The sequence below is a fragment of the Homalodisca vitripennis genome, chromosome 8 (assembly GCF_021130785.1).
Source record: "Homalodisca vitripennis isolate AUS2020 chromosome 8, UT_GWSS_2.1, whole genome shotgun sequence".
Lineage (NCBI taxonomy): Eukaryota > Metazoa > Arthropoda > Insecta > Hemiptera > Cicadellidae > Homalodisca > Homalodisca vitripennis.
In genome coordinates, this window is record NC_060214.1 from 39,135,471 (window position 1) to 39,155,174 (window position 19,704).

General features: G+C 33.0%; 1 protein-coding gene across 4 annotated transcripts in view; it reads left to right on the forward strand.

Annotated features, from left to right (window-relative positions):
• Positions 1–19,704, forward strand: part of LOC124367574 — a 49,657-nt gene that overhangs the window by 14,455 nt on the left and 15,498 nt on the right. For 2 of the 4 annotated variants that reach the window (XM_046824510.1, XM_046824511.1), the window contains exons 2-4: positions 159–340; positions 2,977–3,066; positions 18,030–18,137. In XM_046824510.1, the coding sequence (XP_046680466.1) occupies positions 175–340; positions 2,977–3,066; positions 18,030–18,137 (364 nt within the window). In that variant the 5' untranslated portion in view covers positions 159–174. The remainder of the gene's footprint in view (positions 1–158; positions 341–2,976; positions 3,067–18,029; positions 18,138–19,704) is intronic. The other 2 variants (XM_046824512.1, XM_046824513.1) reach the window with 1 other exon arrangement.

Below are 19,704 nucleotides of genomic sequence, written 5' to 3' on the forward strand. Positions count from 1 at the left end.
GTTCGTGATCCAGATGATTTAAACCTGAGGCTACACACCTGTGGCAGTATGGCTGGCTGTATGTTGTGTGAATTGTATGGTTAAGGGTTGAGATTTTGTAAGTGAAGTTATCCTCCCTAGTCACCTTATTTAATACAATTTTGTATTTTGATGATTAGGTTCTCAAGTGACAAAATGAAGTATGGATTGAGTAAAACAAACCCACCTCCAGAGGAGGATGAACGATGGAAAACTGTAATGAAAAACAGTATAGACTTTCTCAAATTTGAGATAGGTCTCTTGAAACTAGAACTTCAAAAAAGCAAACTGAAAATAGAAGAGCTCACTCCCAATTATCCAGGTATAGTAAATAAGTATATGATTTGTAATGTATTATAGATTTCTACATCCATATTTTTTACATGTTTATCTTTATTTCTACTATTTCTACCTTGTATAGTACAATACTGGCAATACAGAACATATAAAATGTATAATATTTGTGATATTATAATCACTTTGTTGCTCTATAATCATAATTTCACAGTGATAAAGGCCCATTCTGTATATTTGTATTATATTTGCACTTTTCTGTTCAAGTGTATAACATTAAGGAAGCAGGCATACTTGTAAATAATTTATGCACATGTTTAAACTAGTGTCTTTTTATACAACAGATTTAATTTTTTCATCTCATTTATTGATCTAACACTGGTTTTACAGAGTTTTAGCTTCATCATGAGATCCATTTTTAACCCATTGCGGATCACTGACGAGCTGGGCTCGTCAAGCAGCGGCCGGGCCTAATGGCCGTAGATGACGAGCTCAGGTTGCAAAAGCGGTCTGCTTTTAAGTTTCCCTCCAAATAGTTCTATTAATGTCTGATAGATCGGGCGATCGTCTTCACTTGTCAACTAAGAGTGTTTAACAACGGTCTACGTTTATAGTTTTCAAAAGTGTTATAAATATCCTACAGATCGCAGTTGTATGTCGAAGTTGAAAAATCATTCATATGAGTTTACTCTCTGCTTTTTAGCGCTTCTGATTGGGTGGTTTCCTCAGTTGTTATAATACTTTTGAGGTTAGTTACACAAATAGACGACGCAGACATACATGTTGGCAGGTTTAGTCTAGACTCTAGACAATGGCCCGGATGTTTTAATCGCTTCGCCCGACCCGCTTTATTTAGACTATGATTCAGACATCATCCCTGCCACCCCGGAACCGCATGTTATCGTTCCTACATCACGTACCATCACCCCAGCAGGCCCATGTTCCATCTGAACGAATACCTTCACAGCTGAATTTTCTAGTATACAATAGCGAGCGATACTGTGACGCACCATTGCTTTTCGTGCGGCCGCTGACCGTAAATTAATTCGTGCCCGCTGGTGCCTGCGTGCCAAAACAATACGATCCGCAATGGGTTAATATTTATTTGAGTTAAAATAAGTCAATTGACATATTGAGATAATGAGCTGAAATAATTTAATTTCTGTCTTTTCGCACGGTATTTCGAAAAGGAATGGCCTATTGAAATTATGCATGACTCAATATTGCATATTGCATGATATCATTTCTATACGAGGAACACTGAGTATGGTTATGGTGCATGTCACTTCATGGGATTTGGGTGAGCGTTAGTGAATAATTTTACATTGGCCTTATGGATAATCATGACGCCAACAAGAAAATGGCAGAATAAATAAATTTGTAAACAAACTCACTATAACCATACGAGGTTTTAACATCTGACATATAAACACATTTTGTAATCTAATTATTCTAACACATCCAACATCACTTTATCGTAATTTGGTCTGTGTAGACTTTTACTAGTTAAACACTGATGTGGAACACAATTTAATGAATAAATATGGAAATGTATTATGTTGCAAGATATCTCAAAGGATTTCATTTGTAGAATAGAAAAGAATGAGTTCTATGATGGTTCATACCTAACCACGGAATTTGGCTGAGTGTCATTGAAGATGATCGCTCACTCAGTATACTAACACAATTTCTTTTTTGTTTGCTTTGGAATATAAAAATCTCTTTGCCGTATGATTGTATGTTGTGTCAATAATGAAATGAGCTATAGTATTGAAATTTTACAGTGAAGCGTGGTGTTACATGACATATGGTGTGGTATACTCCTACCTTGTATATATTTATAGACCTTTGTGGTGAAAATTCCAAGCTTAATTAATAATCATTTTAGTCTAATTTGTTGCTCTTTAAAAATGACAATCATTTTTCATACGGCAGCTGATACAAGGTCTGAGACAAACGTCAATGGCCAGACTGAGGTAGCCAATTGGTAAAAATGGTGAGGGGGTTAGGTGACTCTGTGGTGTAGTGTTTGACCTTGAGGCCCACGCTATTGTCTGGCCAAAAAATCCGTCCTTGTCAGATTTTAACTCGCCCTCGTATTTCATACTGAATATAAAGGAACAAATTATTTATCTTTTAACAAGGATATTTCTGTTGTTAGTAAAAAAATGGTGAACTGTGCATTCAAAAGAGGTTTCAATATTCGTGACACCATTAATTTTTACAACTATTTTATTTTATTGAATGAAATTATTTAATTAAAATATTTGATGTAAATAAGCATAATAATTTGTTTTACTTCATATAATTATTACTATCCAAGAAAAAGGAACAACAATTTTTCAGGAAAATTCATTGACAGTGTTAATTTTTAAAGGACTAGCTGTTGCCCGCGGCTTTGGACGATATTTTCAAAATCAAAGTCCTTATACTACTTAGTAAATGAACTTATGATATAATATGATGGTCTTCGGAAATTGTCCAAACTTAAGTAAGCTTGCATCAGGTACATATTATTGCAGTGTTAATTGTTAAGTGGATCAGAGTTGGACCTGACCCTGATATCATGTTTTGTATTACTACAGAGGCATTGTACCATAAATTTACTTGAATTTGACACTGTTGTCATAGTCAATGATTGTTAAGTATTTTTTGTGTCACTAGGTTTTCAGAATTACGGCTTCCACCACCGAGCACCTTTTCAAGTTACAAATGCATGGCCTCAAAAACCATCAATTGACATCAGACCTTCTTGTAAGTACTGGGAAATGTGTGTTCATGATACAACCTCTATATATGTATATATATAAAAAAATATACTAGCATCTACCCGTGGCTTCACACACAATTTCCTGTTGAAAAACATGAATGTCATAGGCACGTTCCTTTTTAATGGCATAACAAACTCTGGAGATAAGTAGTAGTGACCGAACAAGTTTGTAATTTAAGTTAATTTAAAAACCCATCTTCAGAACATCACTGAATCAAATATAACAGAACTCAAACTCAACAAATAGGTTAATTAATAATAATAAGCATATGAATATCATAACTGCAATATCAAATTTCCACCAGCTATTATGTAGAATTATTTATGTTTCGACATAAAATACATGATACAAACAATATACAAAAAATAAAATTTTGAGAGGAAAAATAGAGATCATTTTATACTTAGATAGTCTGCTTGCCTGGCTTTTAAAACTAGCTGATGTGCAATTTTAACATTCCTTAAGTTAGGTTTGGGATTTGGTTCTACATGATAAATTCCTTTCTGGTTGAAGCAATTTTCGAAATCATTTTGCTTAATGTTGATGTGTTAAGGTCTCTCTGAATTTTAGTGAACAATGTCAAAACAATGATTAGTCGTCACTCTTACTCCTAAAAGAATGTTTGGTTTGGTAACATAATCTTTGGGGCAAAGTTTACAGGTGTATACAAGATGTGTTCAAAAGGTAATGGGAATTTTCAAGATTTACGGTTTGGAGAGTCTATTTGTAAGGATTAAAAAAATTATATTAGTACTTATACTAATGAAGTGTAATACAATTTCCAGCTGTGTTCAATAAGAATAAGAATAAGAATATGTTTTATTGTCGTTCAGGCTTACAAAAGCATTGACAAAGTTATTTATATTGAGCAGTAATGCCACGTCACTAACCTACTTAAATAAATAATTTATAAAGATATTTAAAGTTACAACAAATAAGTCAATAAATAAAAAACAGTTAAAAATGTATTACTTAATAAAATCTTAACAACTTAATTAGTGCAGTCATTGAAGCATTGTTGGTCCGAATTTTTTTACTGTGAACCGAATTGCATAAAATTTTGGAATTAGGTTCATCTTACCCTTAACTTAAAAAGTGAAAATGATTTAAACTCCGCAACCACCCTGGGGGTGGTTGCCACCCCTTCTCGGGAGTGAATTTATTTTTTTCAAAATAACCTCGGATATCGATAGAAGGCCTAATTTTAAGCAAAAAATCATCTATAACGTTTTTCGAAAAATCCAATACTTTTCAAGTTATTGGCAATTGAAAATTCGCAATTGTTTCACGTTTTTCGTCGGTTTTTTGCAAATATCTCCAAAAATATACGTTTTATCGAAAACTTTATAAAGAACACAATTGTAGCTGGTAAAACAATGAACAATTTTGTTTTTTATAAAGTATTCTAAGTGCAATATTAAGCTAGATATTAAAAATCAAAGCAGTTTTTTATTTTGTCTGAAATTTAATCGATGTGGTCAATGCCATCTAGCGGCGAGCAGATGCATTTTAGGCATTCTAATAAAAAAGAGTTTTATAGTGCTTGAAATAAGCTTTAAAATGAGCACTATTAAAAGTCTTTTGCACGTAAAATAAGTGAGCTGTATTGCAAATAAGAGGAGCATCTAATGTTTTTTCTTTTAAATCAATGGGTTTCATAAGTGCCATTTCCATCATAATTAAATTTAATCGTATTCCGCCTAGAATAAACTTTATTATGAAGAGTTTAATAGATTGTATCAGTTTGGCTGCTTCAGGACACATATTTTTCAAAAAAGTCACGATTAAAAAAAATTTCAAATTTTTAAAAAAAACCACCTTTTTTCATAATATCTCAAAAATGACGACATATACGAATAAAAGTGTTAGTATGAAAAATGTAGGTATATTTCTGAAAAACAATTTGGATTTTTTGATTTTTCTGTAAAACAAAAATTAACGGAAATATGATTGTTTAAAGAGCGCGTGGCAGCGCAATCACAGCCTCTCTTAAGCCCTTTAACCCTTCACCGTTTGAGAAAAAGGTTTTTTTACTATATATTGCAATAGGATGTTGTAGCTCTCTTAATTACCTTTACAATGGTTTTTTATAAATTGTGATAGCATGAAAATTGAAGGAGTTATGGTCAAAAAACTTATCATATTTTTTTCTACTTAGTAACTGAAAATTTCCGACTGTGAATATTTGGAACAATGTGAAAGTACGCAGTATAATAGAGACCCAAAACTATTGTAATGTGTATATATATACATAATATGGCTCATATATTTTGGAAACGTAGGCATGAATACATACCAACTTTCTTATATGTATATATAACACATTTGAGTGAATTTTGTATAATTTGTAAATATTTTATCCAATAAATGGCAATTTTTTTACTCTAAATTAAATTATTTTTAAATAATATGTAATCATATATATTTACTGTTTTAATTTAGGGGTAGTTTTAAGGGTAGAAAAGCTTAAGAATATGATAATCATTTTCGAGAGTGTGGAATAATATTTAAATCCTTTTCATTTCATCAACAAAATTTTTAAAAATTTTTTTATCAAGGGGTAGTTTTCAAGGGTTGAAAGGGGGTTAAAATTTTGATAATTATTATAGAAAATATAAAATATTACTAACTCTATACTTACATCTTTTTATATCATACCAAAGTATTTTTTTGTGATTTTTTTCAATTTAGGGGTTGTTTGCAAGGGTTTTAAGATGTTCAAGGGGTTGAAAATGATTTTAATATGAGGTAATTGTGTTAGAAAACACTTTAAAATTTCACCACGTACTATTAAACATGTTTTCTAGCGATAAAATGGCTCAATGTCGATTTTTCCATTAAGGGTTGTTTACACCCTTTAAAAATAATAGGCGGAGTTCAGATCATTTTCACTTTTGAAGTTAAGGGTAAGATGAGCCTAATTCCAAAAATTCATGCAAATCGGTTCACAGTAAAAAAATTCGGAGGTAAGACCGTATTTTTCGCTTCAATGACTGCACTAAATCTCTATGAAAACTAGAGATCAAAATAACAATAGAAACAATATAAGTTATACATACATAAACAAAACATAAATTTATTTATTAATAAAATTAGACAAACACTTATTATAAAACGTTAATAAATAATTAAGTACAGTTGCACAGTATAAAAATAAATTCTTAGTTTAAAAATTGATCACAGACAGTAAAAAAAAATCATTTAAAGAATAAAAGGGATTGTTGAGTAACCACTTATAAAATTTGTGTTTAAATATCTTCACTGAATTTTCATTTATAAGGTGAATAACCTTGTTGTACACTTTAATAGACAATACAATATGACTAGATAAAGATTTGCTTAGTCTGTGATACTCAATTACTGCCTTATTCTTGTTACGAGTATTGTGGTCATGAATTTCATTTGTAAATTTTAACAAGTCATGATTCTTCAAAATGAAAGTAATCAAATCAAATATATATAAGTTTATGATTGTTTGCACTTCTAATTTAGTGAACAAAGGTCTACAGTGAGCTTTTGTATCTGATTTTGTTATTACTCTAATTGCTTTTTTTTGAAGAATTAAAATTTCATCCGATCCTAGAACAGTTGCCAAATAAAATTAAACCATATCGAAAAACTGATTGAAAATAAGCATAATAAGCTGTTTTCAGATAGTGAGTTGGTACACAACGTGTTAATTGTTTTAAAAGATATATAACTCTTGATAATTTTGAGGATATATAATCTATATGAGCCTGCCAACTTAACTTATTATCAATGTAGATTCCTAAAAATTTAGTCCTGGAAACCCTATCCTTGTCAATATTATTGCTGTCCATAGTTCTTAACGTAAATAACATCTTTTGAGTTTTATTTTCATTGAGCAAAAATCCATTTGTTCTGAACCAAGAAGCAGCATCTGTTATAGTGGCTTGAGATAGTAAATTAAGTTCATTCACATTATTGGCAGTATTTAGGAATGTAGTATCATCAGCATATAAAAATGATTTTGTGTTTAATGAGTTTGGCAAATCATTAATGCTAATTAAAAATAAGAGTGGTCCCAACACAGATCCTTGAGGTACTCCCCATTCAACAAAAACATCCTTGGATGTTTCACCATTAACTGAAACTGACTGCAAACGGTTCTTAAGATAAGATTCAAAACATTTTAGAGGTGTACCAGAAATACCATAATATTTCAACTTCAATAAAAGGTCATCATGATTTACACAATCAAAAGCCTTACTCAAGTCACAAAAAGTAACCTGAGCAAAGGCTTTATTTTCAAATGTCAAAAGAATTTCTCTTACCAGCCTGTCCACAGCATCAATTGTCGATCTTCCCTTTCTAAATCCAAACTGAAAAAATTGTAGGTAGTTATTATTTTCAAAGAAGAAGCTAACCTGATCATATACTATCAGTTCAAACAGCTTGGCTAATATAGGGATTAATGATACTGGACGATAACTCTCGGGTTCATCCCGCTCCCCTTTTTTAAAAATCGGACATATTTTTGATTTTTTTAATTTGTTTGGAAAGACACCTTCCATTAAACACTGGTTGAAACTAAATGACAGAGGTTCAGCAATAGTGTGTATTATATTTTTTAATAAATTATTAGAGATGTTGTATATATCTTTACTATCTGTATTGTTAAGCCTTTTTGTTGCATGTATAACATCATCCGCTGAAATTAATTTCCATTCAAAATGTCTATGATCAATATTAACCTTATTTACTAACTCATTAACACTTATGCTTGGTTTACTTATGCTTTGTTTAACTTCCTTAACACAATTGATAAAATAATCATTAAAAGTATCTGGTGGTAATTTAATTTTGTGATGTCTGGAGCTATTACTATTATTATTTATTATTTTCCATGCGGCCTTGCATTTATTATTACTTTTTTCAATTGTATTTGCATTGTACTTAAGCTTGGCTTCACTAATTGCATATTTATATTGCTTTTTCAACACTGTCAACTGTGCTACAGAGTTATGTGTTCTCAGTTTACCTAAAAACAATAACTTTTCCTTCATTTTTGCAAGGTCAGTGGTATACCACTTGTTATTTACTTGTCTGGAAGAACTGGTTCCAGCTCGTTTTAGGACTATAAAAAATTGTAAGAACCTCAATACTACTTCTAATATCATTTCAAAAATCTGGTTTGCATCTTTATATGTAAACTTGAGATAAAGACTATTCCAGTCAAATGAGACAAGGCTGTCTATTAAATCTAACACAGCAGAGTTAGGTAATACAAACTTAAGATAATCTGTTTGCATACAAGTTAAATTATTAAAACTTAAATCTATACAATTAATACAAAGTAACAAACCAACATGATCCGAGTATGGAAAATCAAAAAAGTTACAAAACTCTAACTGATGTCTAGCACAGTTAATAAAAATATTATCCAGGCAATACTTACCCCGTGTTGCAGCTGAATTTAGGCAATAAAAATTGTTTTGTCTCAGTACATTAAGAAATTGTTTCACTGTTTTTGTACAGTTATTTATATTAAATTTATTGTTTACGTCTCCACCGGCTACCACTGTATAATTGGGATATTGAGTTAAAAGTGACAGCATTTTATCCAGGTTATCAAGAAAAATATCTGCATCTCCTGATGGGGAATGGTATAAACAAACCACTATCAATTTTAAATTGTCAATAATTACTGCAGAAGCTTCAAAATGTACCTCCACACCAATGTTTCCCAGATCAAGGGACCTTGCCTGAACATAATCTTTAACAAAAATTACTGTCCCTCCTCTTAATTTCTCTTTCCTGCAGAAGGCACTAACACAGCGATAACCTACTGGAAATGTTAAACTAATTTCTAATTGTTTTAGCCAATGCTCCGATATACAAATAAAATCTAATTTTTTTAAGTTAACCAGGAAACTTTCTAAAAGTGTTATCTTACCATCCAGACCCTGAATATTTAAAAATAAAAAACCTGTTTGTGCAAACTGTACTTTTTTATGTTCAGTTACTAAACTATTTAGCCTACTGTTTCTCACTTGTCTAAAAAACCATTATGTCCAGAACTCAGTGTCTGTGCTGGTATTGAAGAATGTTCTAAATTATGCTCTTCCTCTTCTTCAGGTGGCTTTGTATGTTCTTCAGATTCCCCTCCATGCAAAGATACGCTCGCTCGTCTCTTCGAATACTGACTGCTCTCCGTCCATTCTTGCTACAGCCTCACAGATCTTCTGCACAAGCCATTGTTTTCCTTTGTTGTTAAAGTGCATCCCGTGTCTTGTATGAAGTTGTCTATCCGCCTTGCTAGCCTCCACCAAAGTTACATTTTCGAGTCCATCACACAATATTTTTAACTCAATATTGACTCTTCGTGTTTCAGCATTAACACAGGACCAGCTGGCCAAATCATATCTGTTAGGTAGGTCTATGAGAACAACCTTTGACTTTTTATAATTCTTCAACCTGTTACTTACAATGTCAATCATTGTGTTACCTTCATTGCGTGCTACATCGTTTGTGCCACAGGAGATCACTAAAATATCATCAGAGTTTAACTTTTCCCCTTCAATGTTATGTTGATTCAAGACTTGGGCAGCACGACCACCTGGCTTGATAAAACCATAGGCTTCATATTTCTTTACATGTTTGTTTAAGTTCCATGCTAAATCTCTTCCGTGACTGTCAGCTAATAACAACATTCTTTTATGTTCCATTGGTTCTACTTTATCAGATCCTTCCTTATCATGACAAATACTTTCTTGCTCATCTGTAGAGCTGAGTATGTCAAATGGATTACATGTCTCTAATGTATCCTGTGAGCAGGTTACATTCTGCAACCCTCTTGCATTCCTTACGCACTCAGAAACTTTACTATTCCTGCGTTTATAAACCACAGTTGTGAAATCACTGTTGTTAGTTAAGTCACAATCTGATGGTGGAGGGAAACAGTTAAGACACACTGAACCATGTTTATCAGTATATGATACTTTGCTCTGTAATTCCTCATTATCCTTCTGCAATATCTCAATTGTGGCCTCGAGAGATTTAATAGATGATAAGATATTTTGTAGTTCATCTTTGTAGATCGTACATTTTGTACAAAAATTATTCTTTTCATACAGTTTTAGTTTTAATTCCTCTCTCTCATCTTCAGCTTGATAAATAATTGCTTCTTTTTGTTCCTCTAATATTTTTAATTTATTTTCAAAAGAATTTATTATTTTGATTTTTTCTTCTTCGTCATTTTTTAATTGTCTTTTTAACTCTTTGATAAGCTCGTCTTTTTTAATTATTTCTACTTCAAGTTCAGATTCAAGAGTTAATTTCCTGTATTTTATGTCATGCAATTCCTGTTTCAGACCCTCATTTTCATTAAGTAGAGCTGTCCCTATTTCGGCCGCAAGTGTTAGGGAATGTTCCAGTTCAGGATTATTAACTTCTATCACATCATTTTGAAATTCTCCTTTTGTCAATTGCTGCACACAAGAGGGACATTTCCACTCTTCTAATTCCCTTTTGCTTAAACTTTTAACAGCTGAATAGGGCAAATTTATACACCTAAAATGTAGCCATTTGTTACAATAACCTGTACAAAATACTCCTCCATGCTTTACGATCCGTCCACATTTCCCACAACTTTCCTTGTTAAGATCAGCCTGATCCATTGCAGTATAAATACTGATTACTCTTCCCTTCACAATATTAAAATTTCACTTAGAACTTCAATTTATATGCCTAATATATTAATTTTATAACTTTATTAAAAAAACAATTAATCAAATGTATTTAAAAGGGATTCACACTCAGTTCAGTTCCGTCTACGTATATATATACAGAGTATATTTTTCCTTTTTTACTATAGTATTTTATCCAGCCAGTTAAGTTTAAACAAATAATAAATTTATTAGCTGTTAGTTTAAAGTCTGAAGATAAACATATAGATGTAAAAATTGATCAAATAAAAATAATTTTTGTGAATACAGACAGTTGAAGGAAAAAACAAATAATCTTTATGAAGCAAAAAGTTCAACTAATGTCTTGTGGAATTGAACCTGGTATCTTCAGTGTACTAGTCCTGAACCTTACCACTCAGCTATCATGTCTGAATAACCGAAGTCTGTTACAGGTGCATATTAAAAAGATCACTGTATTGATAATCTTATGAGATAAGTTCAGGCTCATAAACAAAGGCAAAGGTCAGTTCAGATCACTTCACTTATCAGTCCTTATCTCAAGACCCTTCTTATCTTCTGTAGGAAATAGATATAAATGTAAAAATAATTATGGAAAAACCTAATTTTGCACCTTCCTGTTAAATTTTGCATAAATAAACAATGTAATAATGATGTGGGTTACTTACTGTTCACTTTCATATACAATTTATATAAAACTTTTTAATAAAAACCAACAATATTAACTAGAAAAGAAAGAGCAGATCCTGCACACAACCTGCACAAAACACTGCAGGTACCTTATGCCAATGTTTACTTTTTCAGTGGCATCTGCTAAGATTTGACTTTTTTTAACCCGGGATTACTCGCGCTATTAGATTGAATCTAACATTTTTAGTTCCTCTGAAGAAATTTTTTTTAATTATGAATATATGTGACTGAGCGTTGAATAATGGTTTCGTTAGTAGCCTAACCAACCACCACAATAGTTGGGGAATTTTAGTGTGTTGGGGATGGTAGCAGTGGAGGGGGGAAGGAGCGTGCTCCCCTTTGTTAGTGTCCGCCTAACTGCGCGAGCGTTCATGTGACTGCTAGTGTTAGCCCAGATCTAACGGCGCGAGTGATCGCGGAACTGTCCGTGTGGTGATTGTGTTTCTGACGCGTGGATGTGTTTTGTTCAATATGGCTCAATATGTTCAATTTTTATATTCTATATTGTTTAGAATAAGGTGATTTGGAAAAAGTAAAAGTTTGGAAATTTTTGTTCATAAATGCATTTTTTATAAACAAATAAGTTAAAAATTAAAATAAAACATGTTAATGTGTGATTTGAGATGTGTTAACAATTATTAATTCTACATTATTTCTATATTATACTAAATTGTTATATTCTATATTGTTTAAAATAAGGTGATTTGGAAAAAGTAAAAAGTTTGGAAATTTTTGTTCATAAATGCATTTTTTATAAACAAATAAGTTAAAAAATTAAAATAAAACATGTTAATGTGTGATTTGAGATGTGTTAACAATTATTAATTCTACATTATTTCTATATTATTTACTAAATTTTTATCTATCTATATATATAAAAATGAATGTTTGTATGTTTGTCCTTTATGGAATCGTGAAACTATTGGACCGATCATGATGAAAATTTGTACGTATATGTATTTTTCCACGGAGAAGGTTTATAAGCTATGCCCATCCCTTTCCCCGATTCAGGATTCCGCCCCACTGGTTACAGAAATACCATAAGAAATGCATTGCAGCAAACATATTATGTTAACGTCTTTTCAAAATTTTTAATCAGCTGTTCTTTGTAAACATATATTACACTTATAGTTTTAAAGCATAGAGTAAGCTTAAGAGAAACGACAAATTTTGTTTAAACTGTTTTTGCAATCACTGTTAAACATAGACTTTACTATCCAGATAATACAATTCAAATTTGACGTAAAAATTCACCTTTAACTGCAATATTTATTTAATATAAACCATGCTTGATCAGAAGAGTAATGCAGATATCATAATTACTATCTTACGTTGGCTACAAATATAAAGAATGTTATAAATCAACTTAGTTGTTTTTTTTGACAGAAGTATGGTTCTCAAAACTCCGTGTGTACATATTCTCTCGATCGAGACAACAAAGCAAGCTCAATCGTGGCATCGGAGATATAAACTAATTTAATCTAAAATTTATTGTAGTAAAAAAAAAAATTTACTAAGTAATATAAGGACTTCGGTTCTTAAGATTTGCGTGCGAAGCCGTGGGTAACAGCTAGATAGAGGCAGGAATATGGTACATACCTTCATAATACGCCCAAGAGGCTCACGATGGAACGACTATCAATTATCTCAGCAATGTTTAGAATGTGATAGAAAAAAGAATAAGTGAATATAGTGTACTGTTTTCAACGGGAAATTGCGTGCGAAGCCGCGGGCAACTTTTGCAAAAAATTATTGAAATGCGCAGCAAAGCGCGCCGGGCCCGCTAGTATTCTACACACCTCAAAAACAATTAAAGGATCACTTTTATTGGGTCTTGTAAAACAAGTATTAATAACAGAAGAATGTTTTGAACTTTGCACACTGATAAAGGAACTCTCGGTAGCAAAAGATAAATAATTCTTGTTTATTTCTGACTAATTCAGTAAAAGATAAGAGCGATTATTTCGATATCATGTCCAAACAAGAATGAGATAAGGAAAGGTTCAGGCTCAGTTTTGTCAGAAGTTGATCTCGTTCAGTCTGGATTAGACTTCTATAGTTAGGCCTGTGTGTTTTTATTGTTATGGCGGGTGTTAGACGGTTTTTGTCTGAGAGTGATGTCAGTAGAGCTGTTACTTTGATAGAAGTGGGAGTTTCCCAACGAGAAGTGGGTAGGCGCTTAGGTGTGAGTCAATCAGTAATTTCAAGATTATGGAACCGACATCAGGAGCTAGGAAATCTTCAAAGACGCCCAGGACAAGGCCGCTCGAGATCTACCACGCACATAGAAGAGATCGATTTTTACGAGTTAAATGCACTTCGTAATCGATTTTTAACTGCTAGAGAACTTCAAAATGACCTAAGCCAGGCGACTGGAAAATCTCGTGTGTCGGATCAGACTGTTAGAAATCGACTCCGGGAAGCTGGATTGAGATCTAGGAGACCTGCCCGAGTGCCGAGATTGACTGTGCGTCATAAGGAGAGCCAGATTGCAGTTTGCAAGAGACCATAGGCGTTGGCAGCTGAGGACAGTGTGGCGTAAGGTAATGTTCTCAGACGAGTCAAAATTTACAATTTTTGGTAATGACGGCCGCGTGTCGAGTGTGGAGAAGAGGAAATGAACGGTTTATTAAACTGTTGCCTAGCTCCCAGAGTTCCGTTTGGCGGCGGGGCTCAGTATTAGTGTGGGGTGGCATAAACAATGGGACGGTCGTACAGACCTTGTCATAATCCGAAACGGTACTTTGACAGCCCAGCGTTATGTGGACGAGGTGTTAGTCGTTCATATTCGTCCGAGAGCAGAGCAAGCAGGTCAAAATTTTTTTATTTATGCAAGACGGAGCTCGACCACATGCAGCAAGATTGGTCGCGTGAGTACCTGGCGAACACAACATACCACTGCTGGAGTGGCCAGCCTGCAGTCCGGACCTAAACCCGATTGAGCACGTCTGGGACCAACTAGGACGAAGTATCCGGGGCCGCCCAAACCAACCCAGGACTTTGCATGAGCTGGAAAATGGCATTACGAGAAGAATGGGGAGCGGTTACCTCAAGATAGCCTCAGACGACTCATCAGAAACCATGCCACAGCGTGTTCTTGCGGTTATATCAGCTAGAGGTGGCAATACAAGGTATTGAAAGTGAGATTCAAAAGACCAGACCATTTCTTATTACATTTGTACTTTATTAAGAGAGTTGTTTTCGTTTTAATTTTGCGGTTTTAAACTTTGTTTATGTTCTAGCCTAAAATAAAATATCATATAAAAAAAACATATACGATGTATTTTACTTTCAACACCGACTTTGAAATAAAAAAAAAAATTATTAGGAAAATTTCGAACCGTTAAACCGAGGTGCATTCTGTTAAAAAAGTGATCCTTTAATTGTTTTGAGGAGTTTATATTGTTTAAAATAAGGTGATTTGGAAAAAAAGTAAAAGTTTGGAAAATTTTTGTTCATAAATGCATTTTTTATAAACAAATAAGTTAAAAATTAAAATAAAACATGTTAATGTGTGATTTGAGATGTGTTAACAATTTATTTATTTCCTATACTATGTGTATATACAACATATACATCAATTTGTAGAAGAATGTCAAATGTTAGGAGCACCCTAACGGCGCGAGCGATCGCGGGAGTTTTACGGGCGCGAGTAATCCCGGGTTAATGAACTCGGCGATTTTCGATTGTTTAAAAAAATGGATCAAAGAATTTGTATAAAATTTTGTGTGAAAAATGAAATAAAGTGTAACAAATTGTGGGAAATGTTAACAAAGGCCTATGGTGAGTCTGCTATGAGTAAAACAAGAGTTTACAAGTGTTGTAAATTTTTCAAAGATAGTCATGAAGACATTGAAAATGACAAACACTCTAGACGCCCTAGCACATGAACAACTGGTGAAAACAGTGGAAGAAATGGTTATGACCGATCACGTATTGTGATCAGAGATGTCGCTGATGATGTTGACATATCAATTGGCTTACTCCATGACATTTTTTTGAATGTTATGAAATGTATGGCAGCAAAATTTGTTCCAAATTGTGAATAGAATTTGCTTAGGAGTTACTAAATGAATTCCAACGACGATGCAGAATTACTGAGACGTGTTATAACGTGACGAAACAAGGGTTTACGAATATGACGTCAATCATCCCTGTAGAAATATTATGGATTGCCAAGACCAAAAAAGGTTTGACTGGTACAGTTGAATGTGAGGGTTATGCTCAGTGTATTCTTCGATTTTAATGTATAGTGTATCACGAATTCTTGCCACAAGGTCAAACAGCCAATAAGGAGTATTACCTGCAAGTTCAATACCGTTTGCATGAAGCAATCTGAAAAAAAGTTCGGATGTGTGCAAAACAATTCATGGCTTTTGCACCGTGATAATCCACCTGTTCACATTTCATTGTTTGCTTGTGAAGTTGTGGCCAAAAACAGTACAGTAACGATTCCCCAGCCTGTAGAGACATGGCTCTGTGTGACTTTTTTTCTTAAAAAAAAAGAGATCCTTAAAGGGCCGTCGTTATACAATCATAGATGACATTAAAAGTGTATCGCTGAAAGAGCTGATGGCTAATCCGAGTTTGAGAAATGTTTTGAGGAGTGAAAGAAGCACTGGTACAAGTGCATAATATCTAATGGAAACTATTTTGAAGGTGAAAACATTAATGTAGATGAATAAATAAATATTTCGTTCAAAAAGTGAAAATTCCTGTTATCTTTTGAACATACCTCTTAGACAAGCATATATGTTGGACTGAGAATCCTATGACAGTCAAAAAGCGTTCACTTTCAGCGCTTGCATTCCATTTTGGGTATAAGGGGTAGAATGAAAAATTCTAACTACCGGCTGTGTCTTGCTCCCCAATAGACCTACATTGATGCTAAATCTTTTTACTGCACGTCAAATTTTAGTTTAATGGTATTGATTTTCAAAGGCTCTTGCTTCCAATCTCTGCTTGCTATATCATCCTTTTTTCTTGGTTCATTGTAGGAATTAAATCAATATTTTTACACTTAATAAGTTTTATATGAGTTATTTTGCCTATCTTTACATAAAAAAGTTTTTATATTTGAATTTTAAGAGTATTCGTGGGTGATAGTTTGGACTAAAAATACTAAAATTGTTCTATTCTTGTATATGAGTAATGTACGTGCAAAATTTCATCCAAATTTATTTAGGCTCTGTGTGATTAAGTAACAAACATCCGAACATATTCACAAACTTTCCACATTTATAATATTGGTATTGTGGTTGGTGTATGTAAGGTAAATTTTATTATCTTGTCAGCTACATAGAAAAGCATTAAAACAATGTTTTTTAAATACTAAAGCATTATATACTTTCGTCAAGCAAAGAAAGGTATATCAGTGTAGCTCCCATTGTGAAGCCAACTCAAACTCTTTAAGATAATATAGATTGTTTAGCCTAGTAATGCCTCTGAAAAACAGAAGGCACTTGTTAATTACTCCTTTTGAGCTCAGTTTGAGACATTGCGTTTCAATTACATCTCCAGTTTCCATATTGAACACATTATGACACAAACAAGTTTATACATATTATGTCTCCTGGATTGATGTTTGACTATGAATACATTAGGCTACATACCTTTCCATCATCAATCCATCGTTTTTAGCTATACGACTAGTGTTAGAAGTGCTGTCCCAGTATTTTCTTCTTAGAAAAGTTTGATTCACGACGAATAGATATGTAACATAAATTATTCATAGTTAGATACAAAGAACAGAAAGGGTGGCAGAAAGAAAGAAAGCATGAGTATTTCTGGACGTCCAATCTTAGCAATATTGATGATAGGAAAATCTTAGTTGGTCATTTGATCTAAAATGGTGTCTAAATCGTTATTTTCGGTCTCTCATCTCGTCGGCTGATTCTCATAACCATTGTGTATGTGTCTTAATGGTTGTTATTTTTGAAGTTTAACAAAAACAAAAATAAAAAAAACTTATATTATTGGATGGTTTGTTTTAAATTCATATATAGTTTCCAATAAGAAAAGAGCTTCATGAATTTAAAAAAGACATGTAAATTTCTCTTTTGGCATTTTCAGTCCTTTGGCTACTTTCTCCATCTTGATCCCTGCCAAAATTAGTGTGTTTTATGACAACCAATTCCTTTTTTTTGAAAAATTTCCTTTGTAGATTTCACAAAAAACTATGTATGTTGATATACATTGCAAGTTGACTCTTGATCTGCAAACTGTTACAAATAAAGAATGAAGTGAAGGATTCAAAATTCATTTAAGTATACGTAAAGAGAATGAATTCAGTTACTATTTTATAGAAAACTAGGGAATAAGAGTTTTTACTGTTATTCTAAAAGAGCAGCAAAGTCATTACATGCCAGAACTAAGAAATTAGCATGACATATCTTTGTTTTTGAAATTTTTTGACATTTCTCTAGTGACAATGTATTGTGTAGCTAAACATCCAAAATTTGCTTATATTGTCAATTGTACTCAATGTATTGTGTATAAAATATGAATGTATTGTTAGTTGGACATATATAGATCAGATTATTTACTAATTCCCAAAAATATAAAGAAAAATGTGTTTTTTTGTCTATAGGTTTCCAAAATGATGGCACCTACAACACCGATCAAAACCAATTCAATGCATTTTCCTCGACCCCAAGTGAGTGGCCTTCAAAACCAACTGTTGGTTGCAGACCTTCATGTAAGTATAGTATCATGGAGAACGGTTTATATATAGTAACACTGTAATGAAGTTGGAAAATAAGCATAAGCTGCTCGGGTGTGGTGACATACTGAAAAGTCAATCAATATGAAATGTCTCAATTAAATACTTTCCAACAATAGTTACAGTTAATACATTTCTGCTTGTTAGATTCAGAAAATTACAGCAATTTAAAAAATGAACTAAACATTAGTTTATCATTTAACACTTTTACCGTATCATGAAATTACAATCACTTACAGTACCATCCGGTCTCACAGACCTGAGGGAGGTTTTTTGCTGTTTTTGGGCTATTCTTGTTTTTTTTTTTTAGTTCAGATTTAAACACAAAATATATTTACAATTATTCCCTGTTGATAACAAAACTACAATTAATATTTTTTTAATTTTTATAATTGCAAAAAAGTATAAAATTTAATAATTTGGGGAATTTAGGATGGAAAATAATATTCTAGAATACTGGTATAGTATAAAGCTGTATTTACAAGTATCAGAAATACACATACATTTTTCCAAAGCAATTAAAACTTAAAAAAGGCATAAGTACGTACAAAAAAGTATCCACAGATTTTAGATATTCTGAACACATGAAATGCACAACTTTCTACTGCACTCCAAACAGATGGGTTGTCCGCATTTGATACATTTGTAATTGGTTTTTCTTTCCTTAGCAGCTGGGCACTTGGAACATGTCTTCCGTTTTTCCAGTTTGTCACTAGGAACACATTCATTATTATTTGCAGCTTCTGTTTCTCCAACGTACTCCGTGATGACGCGTCTAATGTCTCTTGGCAAATTTTTAATTTCTAGGCATCTTGTCATGTGAGGCTTTATAAGTTTTAAGGTCAGACGTTTTATGAATTCAAATCTTGTAATGAGTGGATTGTTACCTAAGGCTCTTTCTCTTGCAGCAGGCCCGGGTAATGGTCCCCTCAAAATGTTATGTTGAGGTGTTCTGCGCTGCTTGGGTGGCTCCTTTCTGCACCATACGCTACCATCTTTCCCCCAAAAAAAGTCATCTTCAGATTCCTAAACCAAATAATTTTTGACACTATAGTGGATGTCATCTTCATCGTTCAGTTGGGGTTCATCAACAGCAAAACTATCATCACTTTCACTTTGATTTAGTTCGTTATCAGACACTACATAGTTTGGATCTTCATCCGAATCGTCAACAGGTTCATCGTCACTATCATCCCCTTCAACGTTATGTAGGAGTTGTAAAAGTCGCTCGTCTAATCTTCCATCGTTTACTCTTAAAATTTCCGAGTCACTCATGATTATAACAAGTTATAATAAAACATAAAAACTAATATATACAAACACGTAATAACTATTCACACTTTAACCGTATCACCCGGTATGGCAGACCGGTAGAATAGTTACAGTAACTGTATTGTCCGGTACAGTAGACCGTAGCGCTCACAAAATAACTGGACTGATTCAAGGTCCAACGTCCTAGACAAACTAAAACCAATCAAAAACGGCTCAGGAGAGAGACCGGTTGACAGCTACTGAGCGTGGAGGGGGCAACCGAACACCAGTA